Below are 20,998 nucleotides of genomic sequence, written 5' to 3' on the forward strand. Positions count from 1 at the left end.
GTTTAAGTTGCAAGGGCCAGATCCGGGGAGCGGGCAGGGACAGGGCTCCCCTGGTAGCGGTGAGGCGGGGCTCGGGCTGCGGGCACCCCCGGCCCCACGGGCGCTTCCCAGCCTCCCTGTGCTGAGCATCCTCTGCCAGCCCCCCAGCCTGCAGTCAGTTCTGTATCATCTGGTGTACTGGGGAACTAGGACATCTTCGATAAGGAAAATAATCTTGCAGGATTGATGCCGTGGGGCTGGGAGCACCCCGGATCCTGCCGGGAGCTGCTGTGGGCTCCTGCGGCTCGGGGGAGCCCTGTGCGTCTCATACAGCAGCATCCTCTGGGCAGGGACACCAGAGGGAGAGGAAAGCACGCGTGGGATGGGTGCTTCTCGGGTGTACGGCCCAGACCTGATGGACCCGCCGCCCTCCAGCTGCCCTGTGCCTGCGGAAGGGCCGGGGGATGCTTTCAGCGGGCAGAGACGCCAGGGCAGGAACGGTGGGTGGTGGCTGGCTCGCTCCCAGGGCGGTTTCCCCGGCCAGCCGGCCAGGGGCTTCGCAGGCAGGGGGCTGTTCTGCCGCCGATCTGCTGCGCCGCTGACGCTCGCACATCGCAGGGCGTCTGACTAGGAGCAGCAGAACTCCTAGGCTTGTCAGACGCCACCTTTTCTTTTAAATACGCTGCAGAGAGAGGTTGGGATTTTTTTCTTTCTCACGCAGCCGGATTCCCGTGCAGGCTTGCGTTTGATGTTTCCCCAAAGAAACTGTTTCCTGTTGTGATAACGTAACCAGACGGGGAGGGTTCGGTGGAAATATCTCGGGAGAGACTGGCAGAGAAGCGGACCCAGGAAGCAGATCCTCCCCGTAATATTGGCACGGGTTGGTAAGTTCCATCTGAAAAATAAAAAGCTGCTCCCTTTGCTGAGTCACAGCCCCCTCGGAGCTGGAGCTGTGACAAGCCGGGAGACGCCGCGCTGCTGGAGTCGGAGCAGAGGTGAGGAGAGGCTGTCCAGCATCCTTCTCGAGTGCCTTTCTTGCCTGAAATGATTTTAAAATCTCACTGAAGTACATTGTAAGTTTAATTCTGTCTGTAGAAGCGTACAGTTACAGTCCTGTCTTGCAGGGCTGGGGGCGCGTGGCTCTTCTGAGGCACGCGCCGGGCAGATCACGGCGGTAGCCCCTTCCCTCCCTGAAGGCAGCGCGCAGTCCTGCGTGGGAAACGGGCCGTGGCCGTCGCTGCTCTTGCAGGACTCCTTCTGGGTGCATGTCCCCATACCCCTGCACAGGCCTTAGCACCGCGGCTCGGGGAAGCCCGTACCTGCCGGGCGGGGAACAGGAGCGGCTGTGTGGGGAAGGAGGTGGCCAGCGTGGCTGGAAAGCTTTCTTCTTGCTGGAGAGGGAAAGGCTGGTGGTTTTCCTCTCACAGGCTGAACGGTGGGGTAGCCAGGCGCATTGCTTCCTCCGCTGCTGCTACCTGCCTTGCAGTGAGGCAGCCAACGATGTTCTGTTTGAGCAGCCTTAGCATCCCGAGTCGATTCCGCTCTCCTCGCGTTTATAAACCTCCCCGTTGCCAAGGCCTGGTGCTTCTCCAGGCTTTGCACTCTTGTCTATTCGCGGGAGTTGTAACAGCTTTATTTATACTTGCTTCTATGCTGTGTTTCAGTGGTTCAGATGCACAATCAAAGATTGTTTGCTTTCTGAAGCTTTTTCATCTTCTTAAGCCTACAGAACTGGGTGTCAAATCCAGAGAACACATTTGGATCAGCTACGGTTGTTGGAGGAACGGCAGCTAGGTTTCCTTAAAACAGAGAAGTTGCAGCTAGTACTGGGACTCAGGAGCATTCACCGGTCACCATTAAAACGTGGCATTTGACATTTGAAAGTAGTTCTGGTTTAGCTGAAACGCTGCTAAGATACTCATTATCTAGGCAGCAAAATACTCTTCGGCTATGATTTCAAATACAGACATGGACGTGTGATTTGTGGTCACTTTACTTGTAAAATGCAGGTTTGTATTTTAAGAATAAGAACATTTCAAAAGCAAATATTAAACTTAAGATGCTAGGTCTGAATATATGTTTTCCAAGCACTTTTTAATAGGTTTTTGAAAAGCAAATTAAAATCTCAGCGATATCTTTAGGGGCTGTGATTCTGCTGCTGCACGGGTAATCAGCCCAGCTCAAACTCGCAGGACGCTGCAGCATGAGCTGTCGTTTCCCGCGGGCAGGAGCAGAAGTTGCCATCCCGTGTGTGCATCAGCACGGGAGGCAGCGGGGATGCACTGGGCCCTGGGATTTTGCAGGCAGGAGAGCGGGAGGCAGCGGGGCCGTAACCTGTGCGGGCCCAGAGTGAGCGTCTGGCAAAGCAAACAAACCGGGGCTGCTGCACCCTGGAAACCTGCACCCCTGCTCTTTCTCCCACATCATCTGCAGTTTTGTCCCACCAGCTCCACTTGCATTCCACAGCCGGATCTCCGCCTGACCTCCGAAATCGGTCTCAGTGGGATGCAGAGCATCTCCTGTGCCTGCACATCAGCGTCGCCTAGCTCCGCCACTTGGCCTGGGCCTGCTCCCCTCTGCCCAGCTGGCGCGGCCCCGCTGCCGGCCCCTCTCCTCCCGGCCCCCCTTCCCGCATCCCCGAGCCCCTGGGCTCCCTTTCCTCTCGGCCTCGCCCGGGCGGGCCCACACCCAGGCTGTCTCACCAGGACATCTCTCCTGTCCGCTGGCCTTTCCGCAAAGCAAGATGAGAGAAGAACCGATAGGATTTCAATACAGAAATTAAAAAAATATAAACCAGAGGGCAAATATTCTCATTAAATGGAAGGACCAAGGCACCTTCTCGTTTCAGTCCGGGCTCCTGGCCTTGCCCTGCCTGGGGCAGTTTGGGCGAGGGAAGTATGAGTCCCACGGGAATACGGTGCTGCTGCGTGGGATGGAGGTGGCACAGCACTTTGGACTGGGAGCCACGACTTGCTCTGAAAGTTCATTGAAGACAGATTTTTTTTTTTTTCCAAAATTAATTTCCTGACCTTTTTTTTTTTTTTTAAGCAGCTGATGAATTTTAGCAAAGCAAAGGCAGAGCGGAGTGTAGGGCCTGTCCTGCAGCTGCCCGCCGCCGGAGCAGCTGGGAATGTTCTTGTGGGAAGGGCGTGGAGCTGGGGTGAAGGGCCCTGCACGGCCCGGCGGTGTCCGTGGCACGGGCCTGCGCTCTCCTTCCCGTTCTGTGGTGCTGCGTTCATAACACGACATCATTTATGTAACTGTGCCTTCTGACGAGGGGGATTTTGTCACTGGCTTCAGCAGGAACAGGATCATAATTTGAATTATACTGCAGCAGCAAACTGTTGTCAAGGAAAAAATATTGTCTTGCACGTAGTGTACGTATTTTTTATGGCCATGTAAATATTTTAATTCTTTCCTAATTATAGCCTGATTCAGGGCAATGTTGAGGTAAACTTCTGAGCCTGATTCTGTGCATGTGGTGCTTGCTCCTCTCAGCCTGTCAAAACAAAACGGCCTTAAAACACCTGTGAACTGTGTTCCTGTTCACATCTGCCCTCTGTCGTGGAGCTCCACAGCTAAAGGGAGACATGCATCCAGCCTACCCTTGGGTCCAGCGTCTGAGATTTTAGTACAATCATTTGTAGCTGCTGTGCTGGGTGTTGACACTTGTTTGAACCTGGACGGGCAGCCCTGAGGTGATGCCGGTGCTCGCAGGAGACCGCAAAAGCAGCGGATCCAGCCTGAGTGCACCTGGGATGCTCCTGTGCTGCTGCTACAAAGAGGATGTAGCGTCGTGTTTTTTCTATTGGGTGATTTAATGGGATACAGGTTTAAAAACAGAAGTAGAGACACATTAGCTCTGTAACGCACACATGATGTGAGCTGGGATTGAGGTGAGACGTTAGGAGAAATGAGGACGATCTCCCTGTACTCCTTATCGCGCCATGGTGAGACGGCGACGCTCCGCGGCCCTATTTATAGGCGGCACTAGAGCAGAATATTACCCTGCACAGGCTCCACGGACGGTCAGCGTGGGTTCATCCACGCACATCGGAGCTGAACGGGGGTGGTTGGGCTTCGTCGTGGTGGGTGAGAAGTAGAATTAAGAGTGAAATGAGAATCCTGATTGAAACAATGCGAGAGGCTGCGGATGGCGCCCCGTGATGGCTTTGCATCCAGAGTTATTTTCTGGAGAGCTCTTGATTATGTAGGGAGAATGCTCCAAAGAAGTGAAGCAATGTGGAAGTTTAATTATATGTCCAGAACTGTACAGAAATGATAGCTAACCATGAGAAATTAAGTTGGATATTACTAATTATATGTGGCTGAAAATAAAGTGAAACTGCAGTCATTTTTACTAGGGGCATTTAAAAAAAACCAGCACCAACAAGGCCTGTGCGCTCCAAAGAACAGGCTGTATAATTTTAATGATATTTCTTTTAGCATTCTTCCACGGTCAGCGTGCGTAAAAGCCGGAACAGACTGGGGCAGGTAGGATCTGCTAAGGCTGTACCTTGGAGGGCTGGTGTAGGAGGTACACCAGCACAGGGGAACAGTTGTCTCTCCGCGTTCTGCTTCACCGTTTGCAGCAGGCCACCTCGGGGGGCTTGTGTTGCAGGATGTTTTCTGATGGCTGCGGCAGAGGCTCCATTGGTACCGGCATGACACCCAGGGGATGCTCTGGCTCCTCGTTTGTGAAGGGTTTGTGCCACGTCTGCTCAAAGCAGGGGTTTCAGAGCAATGTGGTTCTGCTCTTGGCAACACTTGGGAGGCATTTGCAGCAAAACCTGTTGGGCTGCAGCTTTCTTAACTGAAACTAAACCCAAGGAGACGACCAGTAGAGTTGCGGTTGCACCTTTTATAAACACTGTAACGGGTTGTGTTGGGGCTGGATGCTGCCGGTTCTGCCCTGTCGCCCCGCACGCTGTGACTCGGGGCGGCAGCGTTTTTCTCCCCCATTGACTTTGGCTGGTGGCGGTTTGACCCCAGAGCTGCAGAATGACGTAGGGCCGCTCCCAGGGGTGGTGGTGTGTGATGCAAAATGGAAGATTCATCTTTCCAGGGGGAAAATCGTGTAACTACCTCCTGCCAGTGCCCCGTTCTTGCATTAGTGTGAAAAAGTAAATGAAAGGTCCTTTTCGCCTATGTAATATCAGTCATTTGATAACTGCCTGTTTAATTTCTCGTCAAAAAATTCACAGATCCCGATTCCTTTATTACCTGGTTTCTTTTAGATGAATATGAGTGTAATGATGAGTACCTACAACTTCTCTTTCTGCAACATTATAATGCTTTTCATCTTACGACCCATCTCCTGCTATTACAGTCTGATATCTTATTTACCTAGCTGTGTACACAACAGATGTCCTCAGTGATAACTTGATCTTTCCTTCTAAATCTCTGTGCAGGAGATGTCAAATGGTATTTTTAAATATAGATTATCTTCTACTTTCCCATATTGAGTTTCATGTTGCCTAGTTACCTAATTTTCTAATGTGAGATTATTAGGGATTTTTTCCTTCCTTTTCTTGCTTTATATTCCTCTCTTATCTTGCTTGACCTAAATAGTCCTCTATTATCAGCGGATTTTGATGTCCTGCCCTTTACTCTTTTTTTACAGGTTGCCAGCAGAATACCAAACACTGCCAGCCCTAGCGCTGGTCCGTGGAGCGCGCAGCTGTGAACTCCCCAGTTTAGTAGTGACTCCTCCTTTGCTTCTGTCCCCCATCCGTGACTGCTGTTTCTTACACACCGCGGTACTAAATTGTCGTGGACATCAATCTGCTTAAAGCAGCTAATTACATAAGTGCCCAACCCTTACGTATGTGCTATGACCTTGAGATTCCAGATTTGCACTCTCACATCTTTTACCCACTTGCGTACAAAGTTTCACCGAGGTCATGTCTGCTAGCCCAGACGCAGCTCACACTTCAGGCTGGGAAACCCTTCTGGCTGCTGGTGAGTACCTGTCTGTACCGGTCGTCACAGGAATGTCAGCACATCTGCACGGACTTCTCATGGCTTTCATGATCTGTGTGTGTTTGCACAGTTCTTACATATTTTTCATTAAAACTTTAACAAACTCTGCCTTCCCTGGAGCAGTGCAGCCACAGCTATTGCTGTAGGTGCTGTTGCACATCGCCAGTCTGTCGCAGCTTTGCAGACGCGCAGTTCCACCCTCCGCCGCCCCTGGAAAACTTGCCTGGCTGTGGTGGCAGCAGCTGGTAGGGATACAGGCCCCACCATTTCTTGTGTCTTGGGCATCCGGCCGGCTTCTTGCAGGCAGAATCCAGTGCCTCCGCTCGCAGTGCGCTCCTCCCTGCTCTTAAGAGCAGTAGTCAGCTCCAAAGTCAGAAGCCAGATGGACGCATCCTCTTAGCTGAAGATCAGTGTCGTGCAGCCCATGCGAGAAGCATCTTTCTCTGAAGGCGTGAGTGCAGAAGGCTAAAAGATTGGAAAATCCTGAATTCAAATCCTGGATTACCCAGATGCCACAGTAAACATATAGCTAGGAAAGAGCTCCTCTGCAGCTTTTCCCTCTCTGTAACACAGGTGGTTGTGAGAATGCTTCCCCAGGTCTTTCATACAGCGTGGGTGACTTAGGCACCGAAGTGAACTCCAGCAAGTGAATTTTAGTGACCCAATAGAGAGCACGAGCAGAAGCAGCCGCTGAGGTTCCCCTTTTTCTGTTTTTCTTCTTTCTTTTTTTTCTTTTTCCTTTTTCCCCCCACGCAATAGAGAAATGAGAGACCCTTCCATACACTTAGGTATCCTGAGATTGCCCCAGTTTTGTCCCTCAGCAGAACCAGCAAATCGACCCAAACTCCAGCTCTGCAGCGCCCGCCGGTACTCGTGCCAGCGCGCACCCAGGGGTGCCTTCTCCCTCCTGTGTGCTGGTGAGCTGTGAAGGTCAGGAGAGCTCGCGGAGCTGCCCTTGGGTTTTAGTCAGTCCCAGGAAACTCGTGACAACGGTTACGCAGTTACTGTTGTGGTAGGGGTTTGTGGGGTTTAAATGATTTGTGTATTGGTCCCTGGATGCCTTCTGTAGGCGTGCAGAGCCCCAGGAGCCGTGTGGTGCTATTGCTGTGTGCGTTTGTCACTCTCGCTCCTGGTGTCAGGAGGCTCTGTAGCACGGTGTAACTTCTGCTAACGCTCCATCACGTGCACACGCATGGTCTGGGTGGTCACCGCGCTCATTCCAGTTGTTTTTGTAGTTAAAACAATTAGTCCAATTGTGTTGCTGTTCAATGTAATGCCTGTTACATTTAGTGTAGCATTAGGAGGGTCAGTTTATGTTACGCTTTTTAGAAACTGGAATTGTCTCTTGGATATGACAATGTACACACACTGAATGTGGTTTCCATGAAAGTCAGCCTGTCTTCTGGTTGTTAGTCTTGGTTAAAAGAGAGTTATAGAGCTCCTGTTTGAAAATAACATTTTCCCAGAGGAATGGATCATTTGACTTCAAATGTTAGAGTTAGGTTGAAACAGCCCTTACCCTTTTTCCCCTTAAAAGCCTGAAGTATTTCAGGACAGGTCTGGTTTGGCCGTGGTGCAAGGAAGTCTTAAACCCCCTTACTGCTCTGTCCTGCAAAACTGCAGAGAAATGGGTATCTGCATGCCAGGCAAATTGACTAGAAAGGTTGGTGCAGCATCTCAAATCAGCTTTAAAAAATCAGATTATAGCTTAAAATTCTCAGCCGTGTACATCTGGTTAATGCAGAGCCACCTACTAACAGAAATTACCTTGACAAGGTCAGCAGCAGTGAAGCATCGCCGCCCCTGCCTGCCCTCAGCGTGGCGGTGACTCCGCGCAGCCTCACGGACTGAGGTTTGCTCCACGTCAGCCCGGCAGTTCTCGCTCCTCAGCGCAGGTTTTCCTCCATGCCTGCAGCGTTTCCCTTCCCACCCGTTCTGCCTCTCCTTTCAGACCGTGAGCTTTGTTACTCGAGGTTCGTTAGGATTTTGGTTTCATTGGGAGAGCATTTTGCTTTTAGGATTTTATTCAGTCGTCTTCCAGGGGCTGGGCTGGTTTCGTTTTCAAATCTTTTTAAAAACTGATCTTTTGTTTGTAGTTGGAAGTATGTATTTAACCAGCTAAAACTGGAGTGTTTCTCCCTTTCTGTGTAAGTGCTGCGTACTCCGGTGCTCGCTGTGGGCTGTAGGATGTGCTGGTTCGTGACTTCGCTCCGTAGCACAAGTGCCAGCGGGGTCCTGTCTGCGGACCTCAGTGCCCGGGCCAGGCTCTGGTTTACAGGAGCACGTTCTGCTCTCCAAGCTGACAGCTTATTTCCTCAAAAGGGGTAAATCAGGATCGGCCCTCTATGTACCAGAAGCAAATACAAAAAAAAAAACCCAAAACCTATGAAAAGGAGGTTAATTTACTTGTGTTTGGTACTGCCGTGGCTAAATATACGTTTGCTTTCACACGTGAAGTTCTTTCAAGGTGGCAATGTTTTCCACAGTCATCTGGAAATAGACTAATTTTGGTATTACATGGACTAAATATTATATTTAAAAGTTTATATACTGCTTTTCTTCAATGCACTCAGCTCACGCTGCTGTCCTGGTTCTCTTTGACTACGTTTCTGGTTTTTCCTGACATCCCAGCTGCCCTTGCCCTGGAGGTGAGCGGGCAAGGGGAGGCCCCTCTGGCTTGTGTCCGTGTGCGGCTCAGGGGTGTCGTCCCTCTGCCCGCAGAGACTGGCAGATACCTAGGAAAAGAGCAGCGACCCTGGGACGGCTGGCTCCGGTGAATCATCCTGTTTCCAGCTCTGAGGATAAATAACAACTTGTTTATTCTCTAGTGTTTATCCTGACACAGCTGCCTCGTTCCTCTCCCTCTTGGTGGCCCAAGGAGGGCAGAGGGACCAGCAAGTGTTCCCAGGAGCCAGCCGCGTGCCCAGGCGAGAACACTTCTCGCCTTGCCTGGCCGAAGCCCTGCAGCCACCCTTCACTGCCCGGAGCAGAGCTGCTGGGGGACAGTCCCATTCCTGCGCCGGGGTCAGCGTGGCGACGCATCGCCTCCCCCACTCCCGCGCCTCGCTGGCACTCTGCTCCTCTCTGATGTTTTACACCATCCAGGGTTTGGTCCATCTCTGAAGAGACGATCTTTCCCTGTTAAATGGAAGCTCTGGAGAAGCGGCTTTTAGGCACTTGTTTTTGACTTCCGAGTGTATTAATGATTGGGTCGTTGCAGTGGATGGAAGGTTACCTGCTGACTTAAGTGGAACGTGGCTCAAGTGCCTCTTCCGTAACCCAGTGGGACAGATGGAGAGTGCCTGGTTTCACCGAGCCATGCGTGAGGCTGCGAGGTGTACGGCTGTTCCCAGCTGCATCCTCCTTCTCTAGCATCCTTACTCCTTGCAGAGATGCAGTCTATCTAAAGATCTATGGGAGCTCCTGTTTGAAGTTGACTAACAATATATTTTCCTTTTTTTCAAATCCCTTTCTGCTTGCTAAGTATTTTTTGTATTTTCTCTTAACCTGTATTTTGTTCAGTGCATAACTTAAAATGTGCGGTATCAGTGAACTGGGTATTTTGGCTTCTTGTTTCTTCATCGTGTTTATTAGCTGTGAGAAGGCATTGCTCTTGTGCTGCTTACTGGGTGAATTGTGAAATCTGTGAAAACTTAGGAAATAATTAGATATGCAGCAGTTCATATTGAACAGTGATCTGGTGGCCCTGAGGGTACTAGTGGTAAATTCAAGAGCTTTTCTGGTGTTTAAAAAAAATATATATTTCCATTATTTCATATCCAAGTGTATAAGGGAAATACAGCAGTTCTGATCTCCTCACCAGATTTACAAATCAGCGAAGGTTTGCCTTGTGTCCTTCCTTGGTGTCTCTGTTGGGAATTTACAGAGAGAGTTTGCCCAGAGCACCGGGGTGACACACAGGGGTGCTGTGGAGGGAAGCGCTGGGCGGGCTCTGGCCCGTAGCTGGGACGCTCGGGGGGTGTCTCCGGCTGTCATCAAACCTCTGCAGACTTCAGGGGCGACACCTGGCCCGGCCCAGGCCTAAAATTGTATTGGGGGGGCCAAGCTGGCTGTATAACTTCACACTCAGGAGGTTCGCCCGCTGTGGCTGCCGCTGGGCAGTGGGAAGCCGCGGTTCTGCAGGAGAGCAGTGGTGACTTGGTGTTGCTGAAGTTGGTGCTACTCCAGCTTAGAACTGCTGTTCTGACTTGTGAAAGCCTCGGATTTTTAACTAAAACTGACAGCAGTAATGCTCTTGTTTTGTCTTTCATATCTGTGTGTAACTCCAGCCTCTTACGTGTGTCTCTCTGCAGCGCTTTCCTTTAAAAAGACAAAATCTTACGCTGCTGTCTTGTCTCTCAGTTCATTAGGAGAGATTGAAGGTTCACGGATGAACAGCAATAATTAAAAAGCACTGCTCTTGCCGAATCCTGCAGAGCTCCAACGTAGTGAATTGCCGGCTTCCTTCAGGAAGGAGTATAAGGCTGAGTTAATAACCCCCAGAGCACATAATAATTTCCAGAACTGTTTTTTATTTCCCTTCCACATGCTATGATGTTATCATGTGGTAGGAATCCATACACCCAAAGTAATTCCAGCTAATTCTGTGACAATACCTGTAAGTGACTTGTGTTCATTACGGTTTTCCCGTGCCAGTTCCTGTTCTCACCGTGAGTATTCGTTCAGTGCTGCCCACTCCAAACCTTAAGAAGGCCCGTTGTGTGATACTGAGTGCTGAATCTTAAAGAATGGTAAAGCGATGTTTGAACACCTCTCTTCTGAACTCGTTTCTCATCTCTGAACTGGTTATCTCTCTCAGCTTTCTCTTCCATAGCAGTGTGCGTGCCAGAAGCTTGCCCCGTGTGAAGAGCAGCACGTTGTCCCTTCGGTTGCTGTGGTGCAGAAGATCTCCCTTTCACCCAAAGCTCTCGTGCTCTTTCCCAGGGACCATTTTCCCATCTGAGATCATGCTGGAGGGCTCACGCTTGATTCCATGAGATTCTGGACCTCCCGCCCCCGCCAGGACCGCCCTCGTCACGCAGATGTTTGTGGGAGTGGAATGGTGTTAGTCCTCTGCGCTGTCACTTCGGTGGGTACCGCAGCCTGTAACCCTAAAGCATCCTCGCAGTAAATCTCCAACAAGTCTGGTACTTTGATCATGGCTTTGCCTTCTTTCTAAATCAGTTTATGGGCTCACTATTAAATAAATGGGCAGAGATGGGCTGAAGTTAGGGAGGGGAGTCCCAGCAACTGGCAAGAAAAGGTTATTTAAACTAGGGTGTTTAATAATGAAAAATCAGATTAGAAATAATCTGATGCTCAGTTTTTTCAGGTTGAAGGAGCAGCGTTTCCTTAGAGCTTGATGGGCATCTAACAACGTGTAAATGTTTTCCTTTGGGAGACTAATCAACCTTCCATTCAAATTTTTGTCTGTTGCTGTTAAGTGTAATTTTTTATCTTAGATTAGAAGTGGGGACACATCTACTGAGAAATAAAAAAAGCTGTCAAATAGAAATGTCTTTTTTCTGTAACCATGGTCAGCCTCCAGAAAGGTTCCTCCCCATCAGTGTCCTTCCACGTTGCCCGGTTCCTCAAAGCTGAGCTTGATGAGGATGACTCATTCTGGAAATTAGTCTTAATTCTGAAATCTAAAGGCAGTGTTTTTGTTGTCACAGTAGAGTCTGTTATTTTCAAGCTCATTTATAAATTGAATAAATCCAAGAACTGACAATCTTTGATAACAGTGCTGCAATTAAATACTGCCTTTTCCACTCTCCAATCCAGCTGTGTTGTGTGTTCATGCGGAAGAGGGTTGGAGAGGTAGCGTTAAATAGTGATTTAGGGATGTTAATAACATGTTTTAAATGCTGCCATAAAGTGCTTTTGGATCATACGATGCCATCTGTGTTACAGTGATTGTAGTTAATTATACAGGCATGAATTCCTTGGAAAAATGGATGGCATTACTCAGACGGTTTGTTTGTGATCCGGATAATGGCATGACACAATATTAAGCTGACAGAATTAAGTCTGAAATGCATTCCTTGCTAACAATCCTCCACAAAGCAGTGGAGTTATTCGGAGTTGCTCCAGTTTAACTGAGAGTTTGGCTAGGTGTACTGTTGGAATATCATTGCAATGACTCCGATGTATTTTTGTACCTTAAGTGTTCTGGAGTATCTGAGAAAAAAAGAAAATTAGCTTCCTACATAATAGCCACTGTTTCTAATTAATTATTTCACTTTCTGCAATTTAGCCGTAGGAGATGTAAAAGTTAAACAGGTGACGTGCTTAGGTGACTTTAAACTTGTGGGGTTAACATAGCATGTTGAGATGTAGTAGCAATTACGTCTTCTGGTACGGAAATTCTATTAAACTCTTCTGTTCTATTATAAACTATTAACATAATAGACACCCAGCTATGTTTTACATTTTAAAAAAAGCCAACAAACTGTAAAACTTACGGTGGAAAATCAGTGGATGTGATTTAGACACGCATGTGTGTGATGCAGACAGGTAACGTACACGCACACGGTCAGCCTGCATGTAGGAATCTGCGTACGCAACGGATGCATCGCTTCCGAGGTGCAGGATTTTGCTTGGGTTTTGTAAACATGGTCCGCCCATCAACGAGTTAAAGCTGACTGTGGTTGAAGGATTAATCTTTGGCTAAATATTCAGGTCAGTCAGGATTTGACATGGGTCTGTTAAAGCTGTTGCTGGAATGGATCTAATCCCAACAAAACTTTGGCTGGACTTCCATCTGCAGAGAGCCATGACTGCGTGGTGGGGCTTGGGGGAGGCGGTGTTTGGTGTTGTGAATTTAAATAAGATATTATTTCATCAAAGATCGGTTTCAGAACCTATTTCACACTGGGAAGTGTTGGTTGGTTGGTTCTGTTTTTCCCTTGTGGAAGCTGAGGTTTGCTCGGACCCAGCCGGCCGCTGGTAGAGGAGTGCGTTACCTTTGCCGTGCGGGCGGCCCCCGAGGGATTCGCCAGCGTGTGGGAGTGCGTGGTGGTTCTTCTTCAAGACAAGACAGTATTTCGCAGTGAGCACTTGATCCATAGCAGGGCCCCGAACGCAAGTCTCTCGGCATCTGAATGAGTCTTCTGTGCACTCAGGCTTTGCTTGTGCTGCTGTCTGCTGCCAGTTTTGGTGGGACGTTTTGTTCCGAACCTGGAACTTTCTCAGCAAAAGTGTGGTTAAGACAGGTATGCTGCTTGGGAAGTTTGGGTTGAGTTACCCACATTTGGTTGTATTTTAGAAAAAAATTTAGTCTCAATTTTATCATTATCTAAACAGCACAGACAAAAAATTCCTCGTGGGATGCATAGAGGAAATACGGCACATAACCATACGTACGTGACAATACGGGGCTTGGCAGTTATTTCTTGATCTCAGCGCTTGCAAGACATGCTACCTGCTTACTGTATCTTTCTGTGTGATTTCCAACAGATTTTCTTCTCCTCACATTGCAGCTGCGTGAATAATGTACTGTATGTGACAATTGTTTGTACAGGAAAAAAAAAATCCAAGCCACAAACCCAGCACATGATGTGATAGCATTGGCAGAGCACTTTGGCTTACCATGAAATACCTTTTCAGAGGAAAACCCATTTTCTTGCATTCAGACCTACAGACTGCTGAAATCTAAATGAAAAATTGAGATTACTCAAGAAGAGCTTCCTCAGATGAGGAAGTGGGAACTCAGCCATAGGCAATATTACATTTTCTTTCTATTATAATATTTTGAGATGCACCAGAGACTCAAAAAGGTTTGTCTAAACTAATTAATTATAACGATTTGTCAAAAGTAGAAAAGAACAGTGTTCATAGGGCTGTATCATACACTTGAAATTTTCAGGATTTGTAAGAATTGTGTTTTGCTTAAGCTATGTTTGGCTTAAAATATTGGTAGTCTGGGTAGGAATTTATCTTTAAGTGCAGTGAAACATTGATTTCAGAAACTACTATCTAGAAAACACATTTTCCAATTAGCCTTGATGTCTGAATTGCAAGTCAGGAGGCAAAAAGAATGAAGAGCCGTGCTGAAGGCAGCGTATGATGCATTATTAATGCTATTTTCAATATCAAACGTGCCAGGAATCATATGCATAATACATCCTCCCAGAATCACGAATATGAAGACCTTTCTGTTCTATTAAGATGATGTGTCTTATACATGTCCCCCTCTCCATAACTCATTGCGCGTGCAAAAAAAAAAATGCAAAGGCAACGTAACTGGTTTTATAGGAAATGGCTTCCCTGCCCAGCACTTCCCAGCACTCCAATGTCCCCACAGTCTGTTAGCTGCGGGGACGGGACTTTTTCAGGGTCTGTGGTCAGTTTTGGCAGCTCAGCATCGGCCGGCTGGGCTCACCGCGCGTGAGCTCGCTGTGGAGCAGGGCACCGAGCGCCTGGCAGCGGCAGGCTCACGTTCCCTCGCCAGCACGACAGACCGTCTCTGCTGCGCTCTGTAGCAGCACAATGGTGTTGGCTGGGAAACATTTTCTGTGGAAAGACTTTTCTCCCAGTATTTGGGAGAAATATTCTTGTAAGACTCACGTTTGTCCACAGGTCCCCAGATGGCTTTTCTGTGCACAGGCGTGCCGCAGCAGCCGCTGCTGTCTCTGTGTTACAAAACCGGCACTTTTATTAATACAAATAACTAATTTTGCGGTTCCCAGCAATGATTCTTGTCCCATTGCATACACAGAAGCTCATGGTTATCCCTGGAAAGCTGCCTTACTCTGTCCAGCCTGATTTCCCATTGTTATCCCTGGGAATGACAACCCAGCATATGCCAAATGGACCGATGGCTCCAGACTGCAAATCCCGTTATGGCCTGCAGGACAATGGATACGGGAGAGGGCCTCTGTGTTGATCACCAGTTCTTGAAATAAAACCATTGCTTTTGGGTTTCCCCCTTCAATTAGTACAGTGACCCGGCCATTTGAGAGCTTTTGACAGGAAGCCCTGCTCCCAAAGGATGCGGCATGATCCCTGCCTGCAGCCAGAGGCTGGGAGAAGGGAGCTGGGATGCCCTTCCCCCTGGTTTGTTCCCGTTCTCAGCAGTATTTTTATCCTCTGTGATGCCCAGCTCCAAGAGAGAGGTGCCGTTTAAGGGTGAGGAAGCCACATCCCTCTGGGCCATGCAGGAACGCCAGGAGAGAACGGGCTCCTGCTCCCCCGTGTCCCTTGCACCCATCCCCCTGCCTCCTGCGCCGGGGTCTGACCCCACACCGCAAACTGGTGGTGAAACTTGAAATCAATGAAGTTTCGTGAATGTTAGAAATCATTCATAAGAATAAAGTGAAATTACAGTTAAACTCCTGAAGTGAGCATTTGGTAACGCTGAGGCTCCTCTGTCCCAGGCTGATTTTCCTTCCCCTCATCCCCCGGGAAGCACAGGATCAGGTCAGTAGGCACAGAGAGCTCTGGGCCCTGCCTTGCTGGTGGTGGGGAGGGGAAGCGGGAGCCCCCTGGGCCTCAGCCAGGAGCCCGCGAGGACGGGTCACCTCTGGTCTGTCACTCTCCAGCCTGTGCCTCGCGCAGCTGGGGAGGGGCGAGCAGGGGGTCCCTGCTAGCCGGGGCGGCTGCTGCCGGCCAGGGCTCTGCCGTAGCCAGGGACAAGCCCAGCGTCACTGGTGGGCACTGCCACTTTGCGACCAGCGCTTCCATCCCCGCCGGTTTCTAAGTGTCTGTGGAAAGGCTGCCGCAGCCACTGCCCCCACAGGCTCCTTCCCGTTCCGTGTGAGCAAATCCACAAGGAAAACAGCCTTTTTTTACCATGAGAGCGGGGACGTGCACTCCTTTCTTGCAGGTCTTACTCTGAGAACCCCTCCCTGCCTACCCCACGGTCTTTGTGCTGGGAAGCGCAGCGTGCAGAACCGTTTTCCATCGTTCTGCAGGTCTTGTTGCTATTAGTTCATTTGTGCAGACAGACCGTTACCAAGGCTGATCAAATTCCTGTCATCTGGATCTCTTAATCCTTGGATGTTATTCCTGGCTACATTCAGGTTTTATCATTATGTCCCTTTTCATCCCTAAAGATTTAACTGGAAGAGCCCTCAGCTAATTTCTATGAAGTCGTTTTTGCAGCAGGCTTTAAGTACTGGCCACGGAGCTGATTTTTCTCTGGGAAAATCTCATTAAGGCTTTGGCATTCCAGTCTGGAAGACATTTCCAGTGTCAGCCCCTTCACCCGCACTGCGCCGGTGCGAGCCTGTAGCATCGGTGCTGTCCCCTTTCCTGTGTCACCTCCGACTTCCCATGGGACACGTCGAGATGAGCCGCGGCTGGGCCTGCGGAGGCACTGGTGTCTGGGGACGGATGGCAGATACGGGCGGTGGCCGTGGCCAGCGAAGCCTTGGCACAGCTTGGCTGAGGGTGGGCGACTGCGGGCTCTGGCAGGCGTTCCGCTTGCTGAGGCTTGTGTTGTACTGCTTCTCCGTTCTTCAGGTTGTGAAATAACCTGGCTGCACCTACGGCATCTGTCATGCTAACATACTGTTTAATAAAATGACTGCAATGTGCACAAGCGCTTCACGCACTGCAGCGGGCAGAGTTCAGTGCCCGTGGCTGCAGCCTGCCCCGTTTTTTATCCATAAAGAGGGTTTTTAAGCCCTCCGTTGTAGATCGCTGCTGTATTGCATCTTCTCACACAAAGCAAGAATCTTAAATGCGAAGAACGTCTGCTCCTGTTTATAGGTTTTTCAGGCAGTGTCTGTAAATTTGTATTTATTTCTATTTCTTTGACCAGCCAAACACATTTCTTTTTATAGAAACTTCCGGGCTACAAAGTCACGTATCAGACTGAGAAACAGGAGAGTTCAGATGTTTGGACTGCCTTGCTTTGCTCAGCTAATACCAGGAATGTTATTTCTTTTCCCCGTTTTTTTCTCTGCCTGTTTTTTTATTATTATCGTTATCATAACACTTTTATTTTACTATTATGATTATATTGTTATTCTACTGTTATTTAATGTTACGCTGTTATTGCAGCTGCCCTGACCTGCTAAGCCTCTTTGCCCGTGCTTGGACAGGGGACAGTGCTGCTCTGTTCTGGTTTTGACTGAGTCATGATGAGCAAACCAATGCATCACACAAAAACATTGTTATCCGCATTAATAAGCTTAGTATTAACAAGGTTGGAAGTATTTTCCCAAATTTGAGCTTTTTTGTGTATTTTTTTTGTATCTTTAGAACAAGGATTTACTTCAAACTAGAAATGTAGTGGCAGTTAAAAGTGAACCCCAGTACTGAGAAATACACATAATCTGTTTGGGATGTGATTTTATCTAAGTAAGTCGAAGTTTTCCAGTGACACATTTTTTCATTAGATTTTACATTCTTCATTCTTCTGTAAATGTATATGTTTTTGTAAAATTCCCAATCGGTTCTGCTATTTGCTCTGAAACAACAAAACCATGTTATCCTCGTCCTTGGGTCAGAAATTGGGCCAAATCTTGTCTGAGAACTTTCTTGAAAACAGAGCCTTTACACCACTGGATTTCCTACCTCCTCTGTGTGTGAACTTTAAACCCCGTGCAGTTTTAAGGATCATCCAATCCTATGAATATTGTTTTGACCCTTCTCTTTGCTGATGGTGTTTCCCCATTTGGCATTACCGTGGACACGTATCTTTTGTGTGAGCTTGTCAGCTGGTCTAAGCAGCTGCTAGGAGACACTGCGATGCGGTCCGTCAAGTTCACCTCTGTGCAGACAACTCACAGACCACAGGGATTTCATTTGATTTGATGAATAGGTTAATTATTTATTTTTACAGAGAACTCCAGTAGAGTTATCTGAACCATGAGATGGATGCAGCATAAAAATGGCATTAACAGATAAAAAATGCCATCTTTGTCCCTACCTTTATCTGTCTTTGTCTCAGATTGCAAATCCTTTGGAGTGAGTTTGTGTCCTGCTCTTAGGCTCCCCATGCCTGACAGCTACACTAAGGTAGAATATGGGTTTTGCAGGGTATGAGTTTTCAATAGCTCTTATACCCTTTCCTTAATAGTATTGATTGTGACGCACCTTTGCGTCTCACTGACAATGTGATCTTCCAAATTGGGCACGGTCTCTAAAGGCTTCCATGACGCTGCTGTTTATTCTTGGGCAAGGTCTCTGTTGGAGAATTTTGAAATTAAAATCACCAAGTGCATGTAGCTTTTGGCACTGCACTTAATATTGTATGCTTTGCTCACAAATAGTGTATGTTGTCTGGTTTAGGAATGTGTTGGGATCGATGGGGGCGTGGAGCACCAACTACATTGACGAATTCTGTGAAGCTGGGTCCACTTTTGCCCAGTTCTCCACCATTCAATAGGATGAATTTGTTTGTCTCAGTCTCGTTTGCTTGGATTTGACTCAAAACCTCTTAGTGGGAATAAAACTCCTACGTTGTTGCCAGACTTAGACAAGCCTGTATAGATCTTAATTGCCGGTTTGGTGATGCACCGCACACTCCTGTGTGGAAAGCTGCTGCTGCCTTTGGGTAATCTCCACTTGCTTCTGGAGCTAGTTCCTTTTTTTTTTTTAACTTTCATTGTTTTCATCACGAATATCTGAAAAGTATTTCTAGGAAACCAAACATTGTTTCTCTTAAGACTTTTTTTAAAAGAACATACAAGTATTCTGCGTGTACCGAAGATAGTTTTCCCAGCCGCTGCTGTCTCCAGGCCGTGACGGCGCCAGAGGAGGGTGCTTGGTCGTCCCTCCCAAACATCCACGTCCTCTGCACTGCGTGAATTCCAGCGCAAATGGCGTGACAGAAAGCGTTTATAGTTTGTGATTTAAATGTTTTGTTCTATCAAGGTGTAATACAAAATATTATTACACCTGACAATGTGTCTAGCTCTTTGTCCAGGGAAGAGCCCCTGTACCTCGTGCTTCCTAGCAATGTCTTGTGTCTCGCCCTGCGTTTGGGTGTTGCGTTGCCTGCCCGCCTTCGGCGCTCTGACACTGCGTGTGTGATTTCCCTCCTTCCAGGCAAGGAAGAAAATGTAGCGGGCCGGAGGCACGGACGAGAAGCCCCGCGTGAGCGCTGGGACGAGGGCCTCCGGGCGGGACTGCCCTCCCTGCCGCGCGGCCTCACCATGTCCAAGAAGGGCGCCAGCAGCCGAGCGAGGGGGGAGAAGCCGGACGCCTTGGCCGCCTTGCAGGCCGCCAACGAAGAGCTCAGGGCCAAGCTCACCGACATCCAGATAGAGCTGCAGCAAGAGAAGAGCAAGGTGAGCATCTTTTCCTTTCCTTCCCCAGTTGTTAAAGCCAGTCTGCTGTTTGTGACGGCTGACCACTGTTTGCCCCGCTCGTGGCTGACCGGTACACAGCTCTGGCAGTAAATCAGCGTGCGTGCACCTGGAGCTAGCCTTCTGCGGGAAACGAGAGGTGACCCCTTCATTGCAGGTTTTTAAATTGTTCCCTTGTATTTATAACGAGCACATGGAACAAAAGGTCTCAGGAAGCACGGGTGCCTCGGCAACAGAGCTCTTGGTGGGAACGTCGAGCGGGGAGGACGGCCAGGCCCCGGGCGGGCAGGGCTTGCGACCGGGCAGCGCGCTTGCTCCCGCCATCCAGGGAGAAACGAAGTTGAAAAATCATGTCGCTAAATGCCAGCAACAGATCTGGAAAATCAAACATCTGCTCAAAGCAGATGGCGTAATCGTGGCAGTGGGCTGAAAGCTGTCCACGTCCTTTGTTTCTCTTGCTACAAATTTTTCTAGTAAATATTTACCTGTTTGTGAGGATGGCTACGTTGCGGGTTTTGAATGAAATTCTGTGTTATTCAGAAATTGTCTTTGCTGACTCTTCTCTTTCACGTTTACACTAATTTCATTTGGATTTTATGCTTTGACTGGCTGCTTACAATTTCCAGATGTGCGGTAATAAGCCTCAGCTCTGCCTCCTGCTCTGACTGCCAGAGTTTACGGAGCCACAGTTTCACCCTGAGAGCAGCGGCTCGTGCAGCTTGAGCCTCACCTTTAAGAGCTTCAGACCACTTCTCAGGGAGGGCATGAAAAATTGATTTCCTTTTCCCTAATCCCCCAAATTAGTTTCTACTGATAAACTTTGGGGTTTTTTTTAATTCCAGAATGTTAATAGAGACATGCATTACCATGCAGGGACAGAATGATATTCTGCATTTTCCCACTAATTTGCATCATTGTTAGGCATTGTCGATTATGAATTTGATTTTTAAGGAAGCTTCTAAGGGAGAGTGTGTGTATGTATATATATATATATATATAAATAGAACATCTATTAATCCTTTTGTTGTGGAGCAGCATTTGTGGTTTTAAGACTGAGGATCCTGTTTGCCTTCTCCCTGCCCTCCCCAGCTACTTCTCATCACGGCTTCTTTTGAGTTTACGGTATGGTTTTAAACTGAAAAGTCATTTGACCCTCTGCGGTCAGATACAGCTAGTTATTTGTACTGAATAATTCATTGCTTAAAAAACATCTGATAAAGTGCAATTGTTTGGGGCTTCACCGTAGCTTGTGCAGAGCTGTTCATGTCCTACATACGCAGGTGCGCACAGTGCAGCTTGGGTCTGCATGCCTGCGCGTGCCAAGGGAATGGCTTGGCCTCTGAATCCATGTGTTCTTTTGGGGATGTGGTGTGAGAGCTTCTGCAGATACCCAGCTGAAAAATAAAGTAAGCACCCAGACTTACTCCAGAAGATACTGGCTAGTTGCGGAACGTGCATTACCGTAAACACTGGGCTGTTTCGAGCAGCAGTGACACACACGTTAGCCTGGTTTCCGAGCATCCGCTTCCTGTAGGGTTTGGATACGGATGGTTAATTCACCTGGGCTTTGTGCTTCTGGCATAAATTTATGATACTTGTTTGTATTGTGTTAACTCATGCTTTTAGGGCACTGAACTGGGCAAATTAAAGAGTCCGTAAGATTGCAAGGCATTATTATTTAATTCTAATAATAGGGTACGGTGCTAAAATCAGCAGTGGTGTCTAGGCTTTCATCCTCAATATCAATAATTTGCAAAATTACAATGATGCACTTTTAT

At 48.3% G+C, this 20,998-nt stretch overlaps 1 protein-coding gene across 3 annotated transcripts in view; it reads left to right on the forward strand.

Annotated features, from left to right (window-relative positions):
- The first annotated feature begins 810 nt into the window (after nucleotides 1-810).
- The window catches only part of JAKMIP3 (Janus kinase and microtubule interacting protein 3), a 50,830-nt gene continuing 30,642 nt past the window's right edge, over nucleotides 811-20,998 (forward strand). For all 3 annotated transcript variants that reach the window (XM_086751704.1, XM_086751705.1, XM_086751706.1), the window contains exons 1-3: nucleotides 811-863; nucleotides 10,906-11,050; nucleotides 18,961-19,202. In XM_086751704.1, coding sequence (XP_086607830.1) covers nucleotides 19,068-19,202 — 135 coding nt within the window. In that variant the 5' untranslated portion in view covers nucleotides 811-863; nucleotides 10,906-11,050; nucleotides 18,961-19,067. The remainder of the gene's footprint in view (nucleotides 864-10,905; nucleotides 11,051-18,960; nucleotides 19,203-20,998) is intronic.

Source organism: Chlamydotis macqueenii, chromosome 7, assembly GCF_036417535.1.
Source record: "Chlamydotis macqueenii isolate bChlMac1 chromosome 7, bChlMac1.mat, whole genome shotgun sequence".
Classification (NCBI taxonomy): domain Eukaryota; kingdom Metazoa; phylum Chordata; class Aves; order Otidiformes; family Otididae; genus Chlamydotis; species Chlamydotis macqueenii.